Below are 17935 nucleotides of genomic sequence, written 5' to 3'. Positions count from 1 at the left end.
CTGTAGTCACGGAACTGTTCCGTTCCTGTGTGCTTGCTCTTTTCTGACTCATGATACCTTGAGCATCTTTCAGTGTGATTGTTGGCTTGTATGTCTCCTCACTGGAGAAAGGCCAGTTTGGGTGCTTTGCCCATTTTCACATTGACTTCTTTCATTACCGAGCAGGAAGAATTCTTCACACACTCTGGATTTGTGACCCTCATCAGAGGTGACCTGCACCTGTTTTCTGCCCTCTTGTGGATTCTGTTCACATCCTTGGGGGGATGGAAGCCATTTGGTTTTGACAAGGTCCAATATGTCTCTGTTCTGTTCCTTGTGTCTAAGAAATGATCGGCTGACCGAGGCCAGGCCTGTCTGCTGAGCAGTCGGGCTTTTCTCTTTGGCTCTTTGAGTTTGGTTTTCTGTGCGTGTGAGGGCGGACTCAGTGCCCTCCCGTGTGTTCCAAGCTCAGGCTTCTGGGGGCAGTACTTAGGTGGTGCTCAGCAGTGCTCAGGTGGTGCTCGTATGTGCTCAGCCGGTGCTCAGCAATGCTCGGGTAGTGCTCGTATGTGCTTAGCTGGTGCTCAGCAGTGCTCAGTAGTGCTCAGGTGGTGCTCATCTGTGCCCAGCCGGTGCTTGGCAGTGCTCAGTAGTGCTCAGGCGGTGCTTGTGTGTGCTCAGCCGGTGCTCAGCTGTGCTCCCTCCGTACAGTACAGTCATGGCAGCCACGGGGACAGAGGCAGTTTCTGTGAAGACAGTCACTAACCTGGAAGCTTCTCCTCCAGGGCCGATCCCGGGGCTGGGGTCAGGCAGGGATTAAGTATGCCGAGAGCCATTTGAGTGAAGCGCCAGTGTCTGAAAGTGTCCTCTGCGTGCCAGCATAGGCTGCAGCCCTCTATGCCATCTCCCGGCCTCTGGACTGGTTTTCCAGTCTTCAGTGGCTTTGTTTGCCTGTCTATAGACCATCAGTGTGATATCCTGGGTATAGTTTAAGTAAGAGCTGCTCACATTTGCAGGGAGGTGGGAGGATGTGGTTTGGCCCGTTCTTGGCAGTGCTCAGGGGTTACTCCTGCCTCTTTGCTCATGGATCACTCCTGGTCATATTCTGGGGATCCTGTGTGGCTTCAAGGGCTGAATCTGGCTGGTCACATATAAGGCCCTGTTATGCCCTCTCTTCGGCCTAAGATTTGCTCACATTAAAAAAAAAAATAAATTGATGGGATTCTGTGGTTTACAATTCTGTTCATGGCTTCTCATCCACATAATTTCAAGATACCCATCTGGTCACATTTTTTTCTGTTTGTTTTGGTTAGGAGGCCTCATTTGGCTGTGCTTAAGCTTACTCCTGGCTCTGTGCTCGGGGGTCATTTGTGGTAGGTGTGGGGACCATAGAGCTTGGGGGAATTAAGCCTGGATCAGCCATGTGAAAGGCAAGCCCTGCCCGCTCTACTGTCTCCCCAGCCTCTCCACAGTTTTAAGGGAAGAAATCTGGAATGTGTTTAGGGTAGGTGTACTTCGTATGGTCTGTAGAATTCACAGCTTCCTGTGCCGTTCGCCAAGCATTCTTTTCTGCACTCTTGTCCACGTTCCCTCCCATTTTCTGCGAGCGATAGGACAACCATGTAGTCCTTAGACTTTGGTAGATGGGGCCTTAATAACTCATGTTCTATGGAAGTCTGACCGTGTATCCCATAGTTTTCATTTTCAGCAAGAATTGCAGCATAGTCCTTACTTTTTTTCCCCCACATATCCATCATCAGGGCATTTTTAGGGTGACCATGTGCCCTCGTTGTCGCTGTCGAGTGATGCATGGAGAGACTGAAGCTCTGGCTTTTGCAGTCCTTAAGTTTATATTAGGTTGCTGTTTGGGGGCCACACCCCGCGGTGCTCCTGACTCTGCATTCAGGGTTCACTCCTGGTAGGGTTCTGGGGACAATATGGAATGCAGGGATCGAACCCAGGTTGGCTGCTTGCCGGGCAAGTGTCCCACCTGCTGTACTTGCACTCCGGCCCCTCAGTTTATAAATTCGATACCGGGTGATTCTACTCTTTCTATGGTAAACACCCACGCACATGAGTCCATCACAGATGGCCTGTTTCAAGGGAGCTTACTGAGCTACCTGGGAGGAATGGTTTGTCCTCTTGGGAATAGTGGGCCAATTTGGGAGACACGTGACTGCATGAACCCCGAGGTATACCTGCTGGCCGCTCGGAGCCTGCTGCTCTCTCCCTGAGACTGGCCCCGGCAGCCCCTACACTGTTTCTGGATTGTGTGGCATGAGTCTCTCAGTCTGCTGGGCCAGCCTCTGGCCCCAGAGTCCTCCTGCCCCTGGCTTCTGGCGCCCTGCTCCTTCCCCGCTCCCCTGGATCTTCATGTATATATGGCACCCTTGGCAAAACCCTACACTGCGGCTTCATCTTCCCATCTTTGCTTTCACCTCCCTGCATCAGGCTGGGAAGCATCCCTGACTGCCGCAGCAAGAAGCCATCCCTTTCTCCTTCATGCCTCGGTGGCATTTGCATCCGGTGGCCTAGTAGTGAGGCGTGGCGCTCTGGGATGACTACCGTGCCCTAGTGGCAGGGCGCTGAGCTTGTGTGCTGCCCAGGCCGAGGGCAGGCCTGAGTCCTGCGCCCCACGGCCCAGGCATTGTTTCTGGTCCCAGCTCCGCCTGGCCTGGCTCTGGGTTTGTGTCTTGTCACACCTTGGTGCCTGTGCACAGAATGATGGGAGCGGCGAGGTAATAGCTAGGTGCCTCTGTGGGTCTGGCCTGGGATTTGCTTAGCAGGGTGCCTTGGAAATGACTAATGAAAAGAAATGGTGGGTGACCTCATTCTTCCTTATCTTCATGTTCTGTCCCCTGTGGCCTTTGACCCCTGTGGTGCTGAGTGGACGCAGGGTCGGTCTGGGGTTGCTCGGCTCCTCGGTGGAGCTCCCTGCCTCTCCCTTCTCTCCTTGGAGTCCGGGCCTGGCAGTGGTCTGCATAGAGAACACTGCTCTCTGCAGATTGTTTACTTCTCACTAGTGACCCCTCTGTGCTTTCCAGGCTCATAAACATTGCATGCAACTTCCTTAAAACTCTGTGGTTACTCGTCCGGATGTTGCACGAAACAGAATCTTGGTCTCTTCACCCTTCGTGAACAGACCAAGCACAAGTCCTTCGTCTCCGTGTAGAAGGTGGGGCCCATTTATTCTGTCACATCCAGCTCTCTGTGATGGGGACATGGTCGAAAATCACAGCTAGATGCAGAAGGGCACACGGTCAGGCATGGGTAGCGGGGAGTTCAAGGCTTTTTCTTGAGAAGTGATTGACTTCCTTTCTCTTCTCTGCTCTCACCCCCCAGGGTGGTTAAGAAAGTGGCTCAGTACATGGCAGACGTGTTGGAGGACAGCAAGGACAGAGTGCAGGAGAACCTGCTGGCCAATGGAGGTGAGTGGATGCGTCGGTGCCAGAGAAGCTCTGAGACACCGTAGACCGGGGTGTTGGGGGCAGAAAGGTGTGAAGGTAGAACAGCGGCCCCTGAGCTTGGGGATGTCAGCCCCATGCTGCCCCCTGACACAGTGCCGTGGGTGCTGCCTCACAGAGACGGTTGTCGCCAGTCCCCTGGAGTCCTGTCTGCGCTTGTGGCTCTTTGTCTCTCCTCGTGTCCTCACCCTTAGAACTGACGCACGGGCTGGATCCTGAGTCTGGTGCCCCCTCCCCCTTACACCTGGGTGACTCTGTAAAGAGAGGGTGACCTCGGGGCACAATCACGCAGGGACTGAGTGGGGTCCTTCCTGGGTACCACATGGCTCCCCTACCACCACTGGGGAGCACAGAGTGGGGTAATCCTCTGGGCACTGCTGAGGTTGGGGGAATTGTGGAGCGAGAGGGTGCTTGCCTTGCACATGGCTGATCCAGGTTTGATTCTTGGCACTGCCAGAAGGGACCCTGAGCACCTCTGGGTGTCACCCCCAAAAGCAAAACCCCTCACAAAGCAGACTTTGTGCTTGCATCCAGAGTTGGCTAAGGAATTGTCTCTTCAGCCTCGTATCTCTTCAGCAGGCCAGTCTTGATGTTCTCACACTAGGAATGAAGTGAGCTTCTCTGTAGGTGGACTGTGTGGGCCCACCACGTCGTCCCGGGACTCCAGGCTGGGCAGGTGACCGGTCCGTCACTCTAGGGCCCTGAGGGGGCTCACAACTGTGAGTCCCCTCCTTGTGGTGGGCGTGGGCCCTCAGGAAGATGAGGGGAGAGCAGCCAGGCTGAGGCAAGACCTGGGCCATGGTCATTTTTCATGGTTCGTGGGTGCAGTGCTTTGGGGTTCATGAGCTAAGGCAGAACAGGTCAGTTCACGAAGATGGGGTTTGGGTCAGGTTTGAGGGGGTCTTAATTGTAAAGGGTTGCACAGGGGGGCCCAGGACAGCAGGGTCCCCTGGGGAAGTGCCTTCAGCAGAGACATTTGCATGCAGCCCTCCTGCTTGGAGGAGGGTCCAGAGGAGCTGGTGGCTTCCACGCCCCCGCAGGCCACGCGGCCAGACATGCATGCGCGTGCACACATACACATACACAGCCCTGCAGGTCACGCAGCTACACATGCACGTGCGCACACACAGATACATAACCCTTCAGGCCACGCAGTCACACATGCACATGTGCACACACATACACACACAGAGCCTTGCAGACCACACAACCACACGTGCATGTGCGTGTACACATATACATAGCCCTGCAGGCCACGCAACCACACATGCATGCGTGCACACACACATACACATACACAGCCCTGCAGGCCACGCAGCCACACTTGCACGCGCATGCACACATATACACAGCCTTGCAGGCCATGCAACCACATATACATGCATGGGCACACACACATATACATAGCCCTGAAGGCCACGCAACCACACATGCATGCGTGTGCACACATGCACGCACACACACAGCCCTGCAGGCCATGCAACCACACATGCACACAAATGCATGTGCACGCACACGCACATACACATATCCCTTCAGCCATGTGTTCACACATGCGTACACACACAGGCATCATGCATGCGCACATGTACCAGAGCAGCAGTGTTTGGTCAGTGCAAAAAACAAACCACTCTTGACAAGCCAGTCGCTCTTCTCCCTAGTAGTGGATCCCTGCCCTGGCCGCTCCCTGTTTAATTGTGTGTCCCGGCCGCTTGTTCTTCAGAGCGCCTCTACTGATTGACACTGGATTCAAGGAACTCAGGTGTCTGTTAGGAGAGTGGGTGGGTGACGGCCTGAGGCAGAGGTGGGAAACTGTTTTTCTGCCAAGGGCTGTTGGGATATTTGTAACATCTTTGGAGGGGAAGAGGTGGCAGGGGAAGCCTGCAGGAAACATCTTAGGGAGCAGACCACAGGATTCCAGGGGCCTTCTATGGCCCCGAAGGGCAATGCCTCAGAAATCGCTTCTGGAAATGCTGCGTCTGCTCTTGGCTCTCTGGCTGCCTATAGGCAGCAGTGAAGGAGAGAAAGGTACTGTGACTAGACTTCCGGGCAAGTAGTTGCCGGATCCTTGGCTCTGGCCATTTCCATTCTTTTCACTGGGAAGAGGAAGGGTCGGGACTGGAAGACAGTTGAAGCGTAGGAAACAGCCCAGCAACGCCACTGGGTGTTTAATGGACAGGCCCGGTGCTCTCTGCTGAGGTAAGCAGTAGAGAAAGAAGATGCTTTTCTTACTGAGGCACTTTCAAGTAGCTTCTTCATCTTTGTGTCTTTCTCCTTCAGCTGAAGCGTAGTGCAGCTATGCATGGGACGTTCTGCCCAAATTGCATAGTCAATTTCATACATAACCTTGTGAAAAGAAGAGATGTGCAATAAAGTTTTGATTAACCCATAACAACAAAGTCTCCAATGGAGACGTTACTGGGCCCGCTCGAGCAAATCGACGATCAACGGGAGGGCCTTTACTTACTTACTTAACCCATGTTACTTAATATCGTGGGCTGGAGCGATAGCACAGCGGGTAGGGCGTTTGCCTTGCACTCGGCTGACCCGGCTGACCTGGGCTCGATTCATTCGCCCCTCTTGGAGAGTCTGAAAAGCTACCGAGAGTATCTCGCCCGCATGGCAAAGCCTGGCAAGCTCCCCGTGACGTATTCGATATGCCAAACACAGTAACAACAAGTCTCACGATGGAGACGTTACTGGGCCCGCTCGAGCAAATTGATGAACAATGGGAGGACAATGACAGTGAATATTAATGTTGGGCTGGAGCGATAGCACAGCGGGTAGGGCATTTGTCTTGCACGCAGCCGACCTGGGTTCGATTCCTCTGCCTCTCTCTGAGAGCCCGGCAAGCTACCGAGAGTATCCCACCCATACTGCAAAACCTGGCAAGCTCCCCGTGATGTATTCGATTTGCCAAAAACAGTAACAACAAGTCTCACAATTTGTTGTGAGACGTTACTGGTGCCCGCTCGAGCAAATCAATGAACAGCGGGAGGACAGTGCCACAGTACTAATATCATTGTTAATGTAGTAAACAGTAAAAGTCTGTTGTTTCTCTTTACTAATTCATTCATCTGCTTATTTCAGTTGACCTGGTTACATACATAACAAGGTTCCAGTGGGACATGGCTAAATATCCAATCAAGCAGTCTCTGAAAAATATTTCTGAAATAATTGCCAAGGTAAGATTTTTTAAAAAATGACCTGGGGGCTAGAGAAAGAGCACCAGAATGGCATATTTGGTCCTTAGCATGCAGGGGCCACTCCCGGCGACAGCCCAAAGCAGGCCCTGAGCATAGCTGGGTATGGTCCAGCCCCCTCTGACCCCGGTGACAAAAGTAGAATGCATTGATTTTGAGTGTTTTTTAAAATATATATTTAAATAAAACCAATTTTTAGGTTTTGACAGTACACCTTAAGTATAGTAAGTTCCTCACTTACTGTGGTCGGTGGGTTCATCTCAAGTCAGCAGGGTTTTGAATCCTCATCAGTATTGGAACAGAACCTGCTGCCCAGGTGGCTGACAGACAGGAGGGACCCTTTAAGAGTCGAAGACCTGAGAAGCACAACAGTCCATGCAGCGTGGTTTTCTCATGAGCACGGTGGACTGAAGTAGTTACAGAAGCGTTTGTCTGAGTTAGGACAGACTGTTGATTTCTGTAGTTACCATCTACCCAGGCACTATCCAGCAGGAACCTGGAATCTGGGCCGGGTGGGAGTCCTTCAGCCAATCATGATGGCCACCCGCTGTGTCTCAGAACTGCTGTAAACATTCAACCTGCTCGTTCTCTGGCTACTTCTGGCTTTCAATATTGATCCTCTTCCCGGGGGGGAGGGCGGGGGGCGGGGAAGGTTTGTGTTCCTGTTGGGCAGGACACCCCTCTTCAGGAACCCACTCTGTCCAGGGGCCTACATCCTGTTCCCGGGTGCTCAGGCTTGAGAGAAACTGTCAGCGCCTCGCCAGAAACTAGACTAGAATGAGGCAGATACACAAGGGCCGGCAGCGTTGGGCGGCATTTTGAAGGCCCAGCATGCCATGAGCGGGTTTCAGTTCTCAGACTTCCCTGTGGGGTTCCCCATCCTGCCCCCGCAGTCCCCTCTCCCCCTTCAGTATGTGTTAAAGCTGTTTTACCTGGCTTAGAGACACATTGAAAAGAACTCTGCCTCTTCTTTTCTTTCTTTTTCTTAAGGGAGTAACACAAATTGACAATGACCTGAAGTCGCGAGCGTCCGCCTATAACAACCTGAAAGGGAACCTTCAGAATTTGGAACGGAAGAATGCGTAAGCATATTCAGTCTCTGGATATTCAGAACTGAGGGGGGTGCGTCGCCATACCCTGCGTGACAGGTTGGGGCTTAGTCCGTGACAGTTTGTTCCGGTTCTTTTTTTTTTTTTTTTTTTGTAGGAGTACTGCTGTTTATTCAGCCACTGATTAGCTGATTGAATTGTGCATGAACTCCATCATACTTTTTTTTTTCATTTTTTATAATTTTATTTATTGAATCACTGTGAGAGCAGTTACAAAGCTTTTGGGTCTAAGTCTCAGTCATACAATGAAACACCCGTACCTTCACCAGTGCCCATTTTCCACCACCATATTCCGGTTCTTAAATGGGTGATTTTTCACTTAGTAGATAAAAGTTTTCTTGTTAGGCTAGTCGAAACAGTTGCTTGGGGGGTTTATTTTTCCTGTTTTGAAAATTATACTTGTGAGTAGTACCTGCATATCAGAGCTGCTTTATCCCTTTATGGGACACTTCATTAAAGAGTTGTCTAAAATTAAGTGTTAAATTAAACCATAGTTTAATTGCATATTAACTAACAGCTGCTTGAAGGACTTCTGGGCTTTTTAGTCTTCGTCTTTTTTCCCAAGTTTGGATTTTTTTTCCATGAGGTTTTCTAAAAACGGGGACACACATTTTGGTTGCCCCTGTGGCAAGACTACTACAGGTGTTGTTTTTCATGCTTTACTGTTGAGGTTGTGCAGTCATGCCCCAGAGGAAAAGTCGTTCGGGCACTCTGGGTGGGACAAACAGGGCAGCAAACATTCATTTCATTCTGAAAAGATGGGTCTTCGAAGGCCTGGGGACTGATGTGGAAGAACTGATGATTAGGTTAACCCACCAAATTGCCTGGCAGTAAATGATACCCCGTGAGGAGGGAGGGAACCCAAGGGGTGTGCTTAGATGACACAATTTCATCACTTGGAGGACACAAGCTTCAGTGGATAACAGGTTTCTCATTAAGATACAGTTTGTGTAATTGGGAGAAGAGCCAAGTTCCTGTAATTACAGGGGCTTGGAGGCCCACATGGATCTCTCTCTGCTGACCTGCCTCTGGTCGCAGAGGTGGGACAGAATTTTCCGAAGCCTTAGAAAGTTTTAAATACTAGCCGAGACTAATTTCTCGAGATGTGGGCCATGCGGATACAGTGAATTGCCATCTGTTTATTTGTGTTATGGAAACACATGATTTTTATGGAGACTATTAAATGATTCGGTATTTTTTTCTTCTTCCTCAGGGGAAGTTTGCTCACTAGAAGTCTAGCCGAAATCGTGAAAAAGGATGACTTTGTGCTGGATTCTGAGTATCTCATCACGTTACTGGTTGTAGTTCCCAAGTAAGTCGTCTTCTTCTTCTAGAGGTTTTTTGCTTGTTAAGCTGCAAGACAGATGTCAGTATCTAATCTTCTAATTTGATGTTTTCTGTAAAGCCCAGGTAGAGAGGGAATAGCTCCTCATCCTTCATTCCGTAAACTGACTTTCATACTTGTCTGTCGGACAACAGTTGAATTTAATTATAACCTGGTAACAGAGATATCATTGTCAGCTGAGATGCCATACCACGCTTAGCAGTTTAGCCTGGCTGTCTTATTTAAAGAAAGAAAAACAAACTAAGTAGTGCTAAATTTTCTTAAAATACAGTCTGTGGATTTTTTTTTTTTTCCAAAAAAGCAAGTTCCTAGTATTGGTGAGAGAGGGTAGCTGTAGTCACACAGCCTCACACGTGCCCTTGGTCTCTTCAGGCCTCGGTGGGCCTGGGCTGTCCCCGGCTGCCTTACCTGCCTGGCAGCCAACAGAGAAATGAGTGATTTTTACACCTCTAATTTTTTTTTAAATTAAAAAAATCTTTTTTTTTTTAAATTTTAAGTTTTTAAAAATTTTAAGCATTTTTTTCATTTTTAAAAAATTTTTTGCACCATGAGATACAGTTACAAAGCTTTCATGTTTGAGCTTCGGTCATACAATCATCGAACACCCATCCCTTCACCAGTGCACATTTTCCACCACCAAAATTCCTAGTATTCCCCCTTCAGCCCCCGTTCCAGTTCTTCCCCTGCTTGTGTGGCAGACAATTTCCCCCATACTCTCTCTATTTTGGTTACATTCGATATTTCAATAGTCCTACCACCACTCAAATCTGCCAAAAAGGTAATGTTAGATGATTTGTTTTGTATTGCTTGTTATAGATAGAATATAATGTCTAGGAAATTCTGTGTCGTTCTTCTCCGGGAGCTTTAGTTTATAGTCTCTGGGTCTTGGCTGTTGGTAAGATTACATGGCGCTAGGGGCAGTTTGTGTGTGTGACTACCAAGCTTTTGGAAAACTGGGGCCTGGGGGGAGGAGGCCCAGTCCCCATCCAAGTGGGCTTGGAGATCTCAGTCACAGGTTCCTGCATTTCTGGGTTTTCTGGCCGGTCCACTCCCCAGTGAGTTTCATCCCAACTTGGGTGAGGCTCGTCCACTCTTGGGAGAGGTCATCTGAGGGTGTGGAGAGTGGCCTTGAGCATGGCGGCAGTTGGGTCAGCACATTCTGTGGTGTTCTCTTCCGGGAACTTTAGTTTATAGTCTCTGGGTCTTGGCTGTTGATGAGATTGCATGGCGCGGGGGGCAGTTTGTGGGTGTGATGGCCAGGCTACTGGAAAACTGGGGACCTGGGGGGAGGAGGCCTATTCCCGATCCCAAGTGGGCCTGGAGATCTCAGTGTCCGGTTCCTGCCTAGCCCCCACACTACCAGCCCTAACTGTGTCTTTTTATCTCTCTTTCAAGATTTATGAATAAATCTTGAAATAAGCCAATAAATGCGCTTATATAGCTGAGCTGAGATGGTTTGTAGGTATGTCTCCCATGTACATACCATGTACATACATGTATTGGCTGTTTAATCTTTGGTAAACTTGGCACCAAGTTGTTGGGGTCTGACCAAAAGCACAGCAGCAATTTCTGGGTATCTGGAAATCTGAAGGAGCCATCAGGCTGCTGATACACCCGCCCCACAGGTACAGGTTGATTTGCTGGCGGCACCATACCCCTGTTTTTTTTTTTTTCCAAAAAAAAAAGAAGAATGATGCTTGTCTACCTGTAGGTTTGACTGTAATTTATAATCTGTCAAACAAACTGTCCTCCCATTGTTCATCGATTTGCTCGAGTGGGGACTGGAGCGATAGCACAGTGGTAGGGCGTTTGCCTTGCCCACAAATGGCCAGGACGGCCCAAGTTCGATTCCTCCGCCCTTCTTGCAGAGCCCAGTAAGCTACCGAGAGTCTCTCGCCCGCTCGAGCAAATAATCTCCTGAATTTAAAAAAATAATTTTTAAAAAATTTACTTTAAAGAACTGTGATTTGGGGCTGGGACAGTAGCACAGCGGGTAGGGCATTTGCCTTGCATGCGGCTGACCTGGGTTCCATTCCCAGCATCCTATATGGTTCCCCGAGCACCACCAAGAGTGATTCCTGAGTGCAGAGCCAGGAGTAACCCCTGAGCATCGCTGGGTGTGACCCAAAAAGCATAAAAAAAAAGCTGTGATTTGCAAGATTATTCATAGTTGAGTTTTAGACATAAAATTTTCTGGCACCAATCCCACCCTCTCAGCCCCAGGGTTCCCAAGTGCCCTCCTGCCCTTGACAGGTTCGGTGGGTAGAGTTTGGATCTCACGTGGTTGGTGTTGAGTTTGTGCTTTGGGTTACAGCTCTGTCACTGGATTATGCCTCCGTCACTGGCATAGCCGAGGCCCCAACTTTCTCATCTTACTTAGCGCCCTTAATTCCTTTCCTTCTCTGTCCTTCTCCTCCCTATTCTCTGTGGTCAAGGGTGATCTAGGCGTCCCTCCTGTATGACATTGTGGAGAATCTCTGATTTTGTTTAACCTCCTTTCCAAGCTTGAGTTTGAGGAGTCTTGTGGGAGGTTCTTGCCGGCAGTGAGCTGTGTTCTCTGCTCTGCTCCCGGCATTGGACATGGACTTGCAACAGCTGCCTGCATCTGGGTCCCCTGGTTTCTCTGTTCCTGTGCTTATAGTGTCCTTCCTGCAGGTTAAACCACAACGACTGGATAAAGCAATACGAAACGCTGTCGGAAATGGTCGTTCCTAGGTCGAGCAAGTACGTGTGCTTGGGACGGCCTCTGTCCCGGGGCTCCCGTAGTTTTACTCCTGGGTTAAGGAACCATCTGTGCGCTCTTTCCCGGGTGCTAGTATGCAAAATTTTATTGTTTTCAATTTAAGGGGGGGGGGGGGGTGGCGGCACACCTCACTGTGCCCAGGGCTTACTCCTGGCTCTGCATTCAGGGATCACTCCCATGTTTAGGGGACCCTATGGAAGTGCCAGCTGGTGTTGTCACTGCAAGAGACAGTGCAGAGCCAGAGCCCGTTGGTGGGTCTGCCGGAAAGGGAAGAGCCCCCTCGCTCCTCCCACACCCCCCCCACCCCCAGACCCAGGGTCTGCCCTCCACTCCTATGAAAGCTGCAAACACGAAACTCTCCCTGCCTCTGTCTCCCCCAGTGTTCTCTCTGAAGACCAGGACAGCTACCTCTGTAATGTGACACTGTTCAGGAAGGCGGTAGATGACTTCCGACACAAAGCCAGAGAAAACAAGTAAGGGGCCAGCCTTCTGGGGTCCCTCAGCTTGGCCCTCCCTGCCGGCCTGGCCTACGGACCATGGTGCCTTTCCCCCTCCGATTCAGGTTCATTGTTCGTGACTTCCAGTACAATGAAGAAGAGATGAAAGCGGATAAGGAAGAAATGACCAGACTCTCCACTGATAAGAAGAAGCAGTTTGTAAGTGTGGCCGCTGTGTGGGACAGGGTGTTTCCCTCGGGATCTTCACATTGGCACAGCTTCTCCTTTGGCTTTGAAAAGGCATGATTTGGTTTTGGGGGCGACACCCAGCAGTGCTGGGGGGCACCAAGTGTGCTGGGGATAAACCCCAAACTCCCACACACCGAAGCTCGTGCTCTGGCTTTGTTTGGTTTCTGTGTTTTGTTTGGGTCGCACCTGGAGATGCTCAGGGGTTCCTCCGGGCTCTGCACTCAGGAATTACTCCTGGCAGTGCTTGGGGACCATCCCTGTGCCCTAGCAGCCGTTTTCCCAGCCCTGGTTTTAGTTATTTTTTGTTTTAATCGGAATGAGTTTTCTCTGAAGATACATTAGGATGAAATTTTCTCTCTGGGCCATTGATGTCTGGTGTGTGTGGCCTTGGGCTACTCCCCAAGGTGCTTGGGGGCTGTTCCTGCTCTGTGCTTGCAGGTCACTTCCTGTGGTGCTAGCCGGGAGCACAGGTGTCGGTGGGGGCTGAGTATTGAGCCCGGCCTGCAAAAGCCTGCACTCAACTCATTGAGCTGTCTCTTGGACCCAGACAAATTGATCATTAAAAAAATTTTTTTAAACTCCTTCCCCCAGAGATGGAGTGTAAAGGGAGTGTTTGGGCAAAGTCCTGTAATAGTTCAGTGCTTCCCTAAGAAACAATATTAATAGAATAGTGATACTGCTTTCATTAAAATAGGTACGATTTCTCTGTGTGGCCCAGTTTCAGTACATTTTAAATGCCTGTAAGAGGTTGCAGGGGAAATACTTGGTTTGAGCCCCGTTCATATTTCCAGCAATCCTTAGTAGTGGCAAATGAAAGAATCCAGAATGATGAGAGTCGATGAAACACTGTAAATTTGGAGCCATGGTGCAGCAGACCGAGTATTTGCCTTGCACTCTGGCTCACCCAACCTCGCTACCTGGCATCCCATATGGTCCCTAACACCGCTCCCGCCCCCCCCCCCCCCCCCCCCACTTCCCCCCACTCCAGCACGGAGCCAGAAAGGAGCCCTTGCACTGCTGGGTGTGATCCCAAGACAAACAAGTGACTTTCAGTGGGACTTGATTCACCTGTGCATTCTTATTGCTTTAAAAGTCTTCATGTGATTTCCGATTCCCGTTTCTGAGCCCCAGCATGTGGTGATGTGTTTCCTCCCGTCCCTCTTCATCACAGGGGCCTCTCGTGCGGTGGCTGAAAGTCAACTTCAGCGAGGCGTTCATCGCGTGGATTCACGTCAAGGCCCTCAGGGTGTTTGTGGAGTCAGTGTTAAGGTAAAGGGGCTGAGTCAGGGGACTGGGAGGGAGGCCCTTGGGAGCAGCTGCATAGGAGGCTTCCGGCTCAGGGCGGGGCCAGTCTGGAGGAACCAGCATCTGGGGTCGGGGCGGGGGGTCTGTTCCCTGTCCCGCTCTGTATGTATTTTTAGTCTTGTCCCGTAACACAGGAGGAGGATGTTCAGGGGCGTTCCTCGGTGTATTTTCTCGCCATAGTCACTCATGTTCACAGTGGATGATAGACTGAGCTGTTTGTTTAAAGATCTCTCCGGGCTAAGAGAGCTCCACGGGCTGCAGCCCGCATGGCATCTGCGTCCGAACAGCGCAGGGTGTGGCCCCAAACAAAAGCGAAACAGAAATCAAAAGACCCTTCCTTCATCTTACGTCTTGTTGCGGTCTGTTAATGACTTACTGGGACTGTTCTGTTGTTTGGTTAGGCTTAAAGCTCAGTCATTTTGCAATCCTCTGGACGTGTTATTTCTCTTAGAACAGTTTAGAATGGGGCTGTTCAGCCCTGCTACTAGTTTTAAAATAGAAGTAGGTAATCTCATGTTTGCTTGTTGTCATGAAACTATTCCATTTCCGTGCTATTACTTTCCTTGTGATGTTTATTCATAGCTTATAAAAATTGAAGAGCGATTAAGGGTTATTCCCTGTCGACAGTTGACTCTCATTTAATTTCTTTTGGTTCCTGGGGCCACAGTGGTGCTTGGGGACTCCATGTTTGGGCAGCGGCGGTGGGGGGGGCGGTCACTCCAGAGTGCTCAGGGGACCGTGCGGTGCTGGGGTGAGGCCCCAGGCCCATGCCCATGCTGTCCAGCCCTGCTTCTCGTTCTAGAGAAAGGATTTCTGATGCTCCGTGAGGGCCAGGGAAGGGGCTCAATAAATTGTTGCTTGACTTGAACATGCAGAAATTTGAAATCAAAGTATCCTGTTCCTTCCCGTTGTGATTGGAGAATAGTCCGAGAATACCTGTTTCATACAGAGACTCGGGGGTCACTGTGTCTGTGTCCTTTCCAGGTATGGCCTGCCAGTGAACTTCCAAGCAATGCTCCTTCACCCCAACAAGAAGACAATGAAGAAGCTAAGAGAAGTGTTGTACGAACTGTACAAGCACCTGGACAGCAGCGCCGCGGCTATTATTGACGTAAGGACCCGGGGAAACGGTCTCTGAGGAAGATGGAGAAAGGGACAGTGAGCGTTCGGGGGGCTGCTCGGGCCTTCCCTGTGGGTGCAGTGGCAGATGTTTCACCTGCTTCACCTCGTGCTTCAGAGTGAGGCTCTTGCCACTTGGTTATTTCCCAGAGCTGGTCATTATCTTGCTATAGATGTGGATCAGCTCTTTACAGCTGCAGAAATGCAGAAACAAACCAGCTCTGCTGTTGTTTAGCAAAGCTATAAATTGCAGAGGGGAAGAAAATTAGTGGTTTAACTTTATTTGGTGGAAGGAATGGAGTCCCTAGGTGGGCCTTTGGAAGGAACCTTTTTCTAAAATGGTGTTCAGATCGAATCTTAACGGCTGATCTAAGTAACATGGGTGCATTTTGATGCTGCTGCTGTTCCAAGTTCAAGGGGGATTTTATGTACATATGTGTGTGTGTGTGTGTGTGTGTATATATATATATGTATATATATGTGTATGTATGTATACATATACGTGTGTGGCGGGGGGGGCTGGTGCTGTGGAGGCCCTGCAGCCCTGGGGTCAGACAGGCCCTGTGATGCCAGGCAAGCCCTGCAACCCCTTTATAAACAAAGGGATTTTTCGTTTGTTTTTGGGTCACACACAGGGGTGCTGGGGACTTACTCCTGGCTCTGTGCTCAGGGATCACTCCTTGTGGGGCTCGGGGGACCCTGAGCAATGCTGGGAATTGAATTGGTTTGCTGCGCGCAAGGCTCCTTGCTTTAGCTCCTGTACTTCCTCTTGGCCTTTTGCCCCTATTATAATATTTGTCTCTTCATTTATTTTTATTTCATTTATTTATTTATTTTTTGGCCACACCTGGCACAGTGCTTGGGTTACTCTGGGTCTGCACTCAGGGCTCACTCCTGGCGGTGTTGGGTACCATGTGGGATGCTGGGGGATCGAACCCGGGTCAGCTGTGTGCACAGCAAATGCCTTCCCCACTGCACTATCGCTCCAGCTCCCTTTCCCTTTAATTTTCTTTTGTTTTTGTTTTTTTTTGTTTGGGGGTTACATTAGACTTTGCTGAAGGCTTGCTCCTCGCTCTGTGCTCAGAGATTATTCCTGGCAGGACTTGGGAAACCCTGCACAAGTGCTGGGGATCAAACCTGGGTCAGCCGTATTCAAGGCAAGTGCCTTTACCTCTGTGCCATCACTGCAGCCCCTGGCCCCATTATATATTGTTGTTTTCAGATATTTCTGATTTGTGTTTTCCTTAATCTCAATTGGTTGTATCACATACCTACATTAGTTAGAACTCATAAATAATTAGGATTTTTGATGAAAAAAAATGTAGGCAACAACTTTCTCTATGTTCACAATATTGTTGATAAAATATGAAGTCTTACTATTTGATTCATAATTTCCTACCAATAAATTCTCATTGCATGCTTCTGTAATAAGTGATAGTTTAAAACCATCCTTATTTTTATTCAATGTTTCCTTTGTCTTAGAGCCCATAAACTCAGTACTATGGGCCTGGGTTTTAAAATAAAATTTTATAGTTTATGTACATGATAAAAAGGACGGTAGGATTATGATGCATGTCGGCTTTGGAGCCAGAGAACCTGGAACCTGACTTCATTTAATACTTCGGACGTGCTGGTTGAGTCCAGGGCCTCCAGGCAGGGCTGGCCCTCTGCTCTGGCGTCACGTCTCCGGCCCCTGAACCTGGTTTGACCTACTTAGCCACTTCCCAAGACCAGTGAACCCGGGGTTGTTCCCTCACTTGCAAAATGGGAATGATAATAGCTGTAGATGAAATTGACAGAGGCCAGAAGCGCAGAGCTGGGGCTGGTATCAGTCTGATGAACTCTGCCGCTCGGTGTGACTTCTGACCTCAGCACAGCCAAGTGTGACCTGACCCAAACTACCCCCACCCCTCCACCATCCCCCCATCTCACTGCTTTCAAAAAATAAAACAGGTAGATGTGGTACTCTGTTTTCTCTTATCTTCATTCCCCTGAGTACTTACCTGACACTTGATCTTTCCATAGGCCCCTATGGACATTCCGGGCTTAAACCTGAGCCAGCAGGAGTACTACCCCTATGTGTACTACAAGATTGATTGCAACTTGCTGGAATTCAAGTGAAAGTCAAGCTCCCCGGCTGGCCGGGCCCGCCTTGTGTTGGTCGGTGTCACTGGCAGGACAGCCCCTAACTCTTACCCCTCCGCTTGCTTCTCACCCCCTTTCCTCGGTGAGTCCCCCACCGCCGTCCGTGGCTCTACAGTTCCTGTTTTCCAAGAAGAGTACACATCTTGTTTCTATTGGTCTGTAAATGTGTCCTAAAAAGAAAAAAAAATCAGAGTTTATTTATAAACAGAATAGTTTATTTAAAGAGGTCTTTCCCCCATCCATTTTGTGGTTTGCATTAATTCTGTGTTACTATCGTGCACAAAAGAGCCTTGTTTACAAGGGCCTGGTGTAAGTGTTTATGCCATTGGGTTCGCTGTACTTAGTAGAGCTCACTGTTTTAATAGTTCCTGAATCGTGATGTAAAGAAATGTGACAATATTCAGGTTATGTGATTGCTGAATATTTCAAATTACAACCTCTGAGCACTGTTGCCATCCACAGGAGCAAATAAAGTTACCTGTGCAAAGGTGTGTTGTGTGTGTGTACCTTGAAAGGCATGCAGGTGTAGACCAAGGCAGGGCTGTGTGTATCAGCCTGTGTGTGACTGGACCAGGCTACATGCCTTTCCGAGCAGGGGCCATGAACTGGGGGCTGGTCATGCCATGTCAGTTGGATACCTCTGGCCTCCGACCTTAGACGTTTGATTCCCTCGAAGATGTGAGGATGTTGGGCTGATTCTGGGAAAAAGTCTTGCAAAATAACTCAGTTCCCCTCCAAGCATACTTTTTAAGATCTAGAATATAGGGACTGTCGATGTGGCGCAGAACTCGAGCATTTACTAAAGCATGCCTGAGGCCCTGGTTAGTCCTTGTGCAC

At 49.6% G+C, this 17935-nt stretch overlaps 1 protein-coding gene across 1 annotated transcript in view; it reads left to right on the top strand.

Moving 5' to 3' along the window:
- Positions 1 to 17587, top strand: part of ATP6V1C1 (ATPase H+ transporting V1 subunit C1) — a 35399-nt gene extending 17812 nt beyond the window's left edge. Inside the window, exons 4-13 of the mRNA XM_056137132.1 lie at positions 3322 to 3407; positions 6534 to 6628; positions 7637 to 7728; positions 8969 to 9067; positions 11756 to 11824; positions 12224 to 12316; positions 12406 to 12499; positions 13701 to 13798; positions 14819 to 14945; positions 16979 to 17587. Coding sequence (XP_055993107.1) covers positions 3322 to 3407; positions 6534 to 6628; positions 7637 to 7728; positions 8969 to 9067; positions 11756 to 11824; positions 12224 to 12316; positions 12406 to 12499; positions 13701 to 13798; positions 14819 to 14945; positions 16979 to 17074 — 949 coding nt within the window. The 3' untranslated portion in view covers positions 17075 to 17587. The remainder of the gene's footprint in view (positions 1 to 3321; positions 3408 to 6533; positions 6629 to 7636; positions 7729 to 8968; positions 9068 to 11755; positions 11825 to 12223; positions 12317 to 12405; positions 12500 to 13700; positions 13799 to 14818; positions 14946 to 16978) is intronic.
- The last annotated feature ends 348 nt before the right edge of the window (positions 17588 to 17935 follow it).

Source organism: Sorex fumeus, unplaced genomic scaffold (genome assembly GCF_029834395.1).
Source record: "Sorex fumeus unplaced genomic scaffold, SorFum_2.1 ptg000002l, whole genome shotgun sequence".
Lineage (NCBI taxonomy): Eukaryota > Metazoa > Chordata > Mammalia > Eulipotyphla > Soricidae > Sorex > Sorex fumeus.
This window is presented reverse-complemented; position numbering and strand designations above follow the sequence as displayed.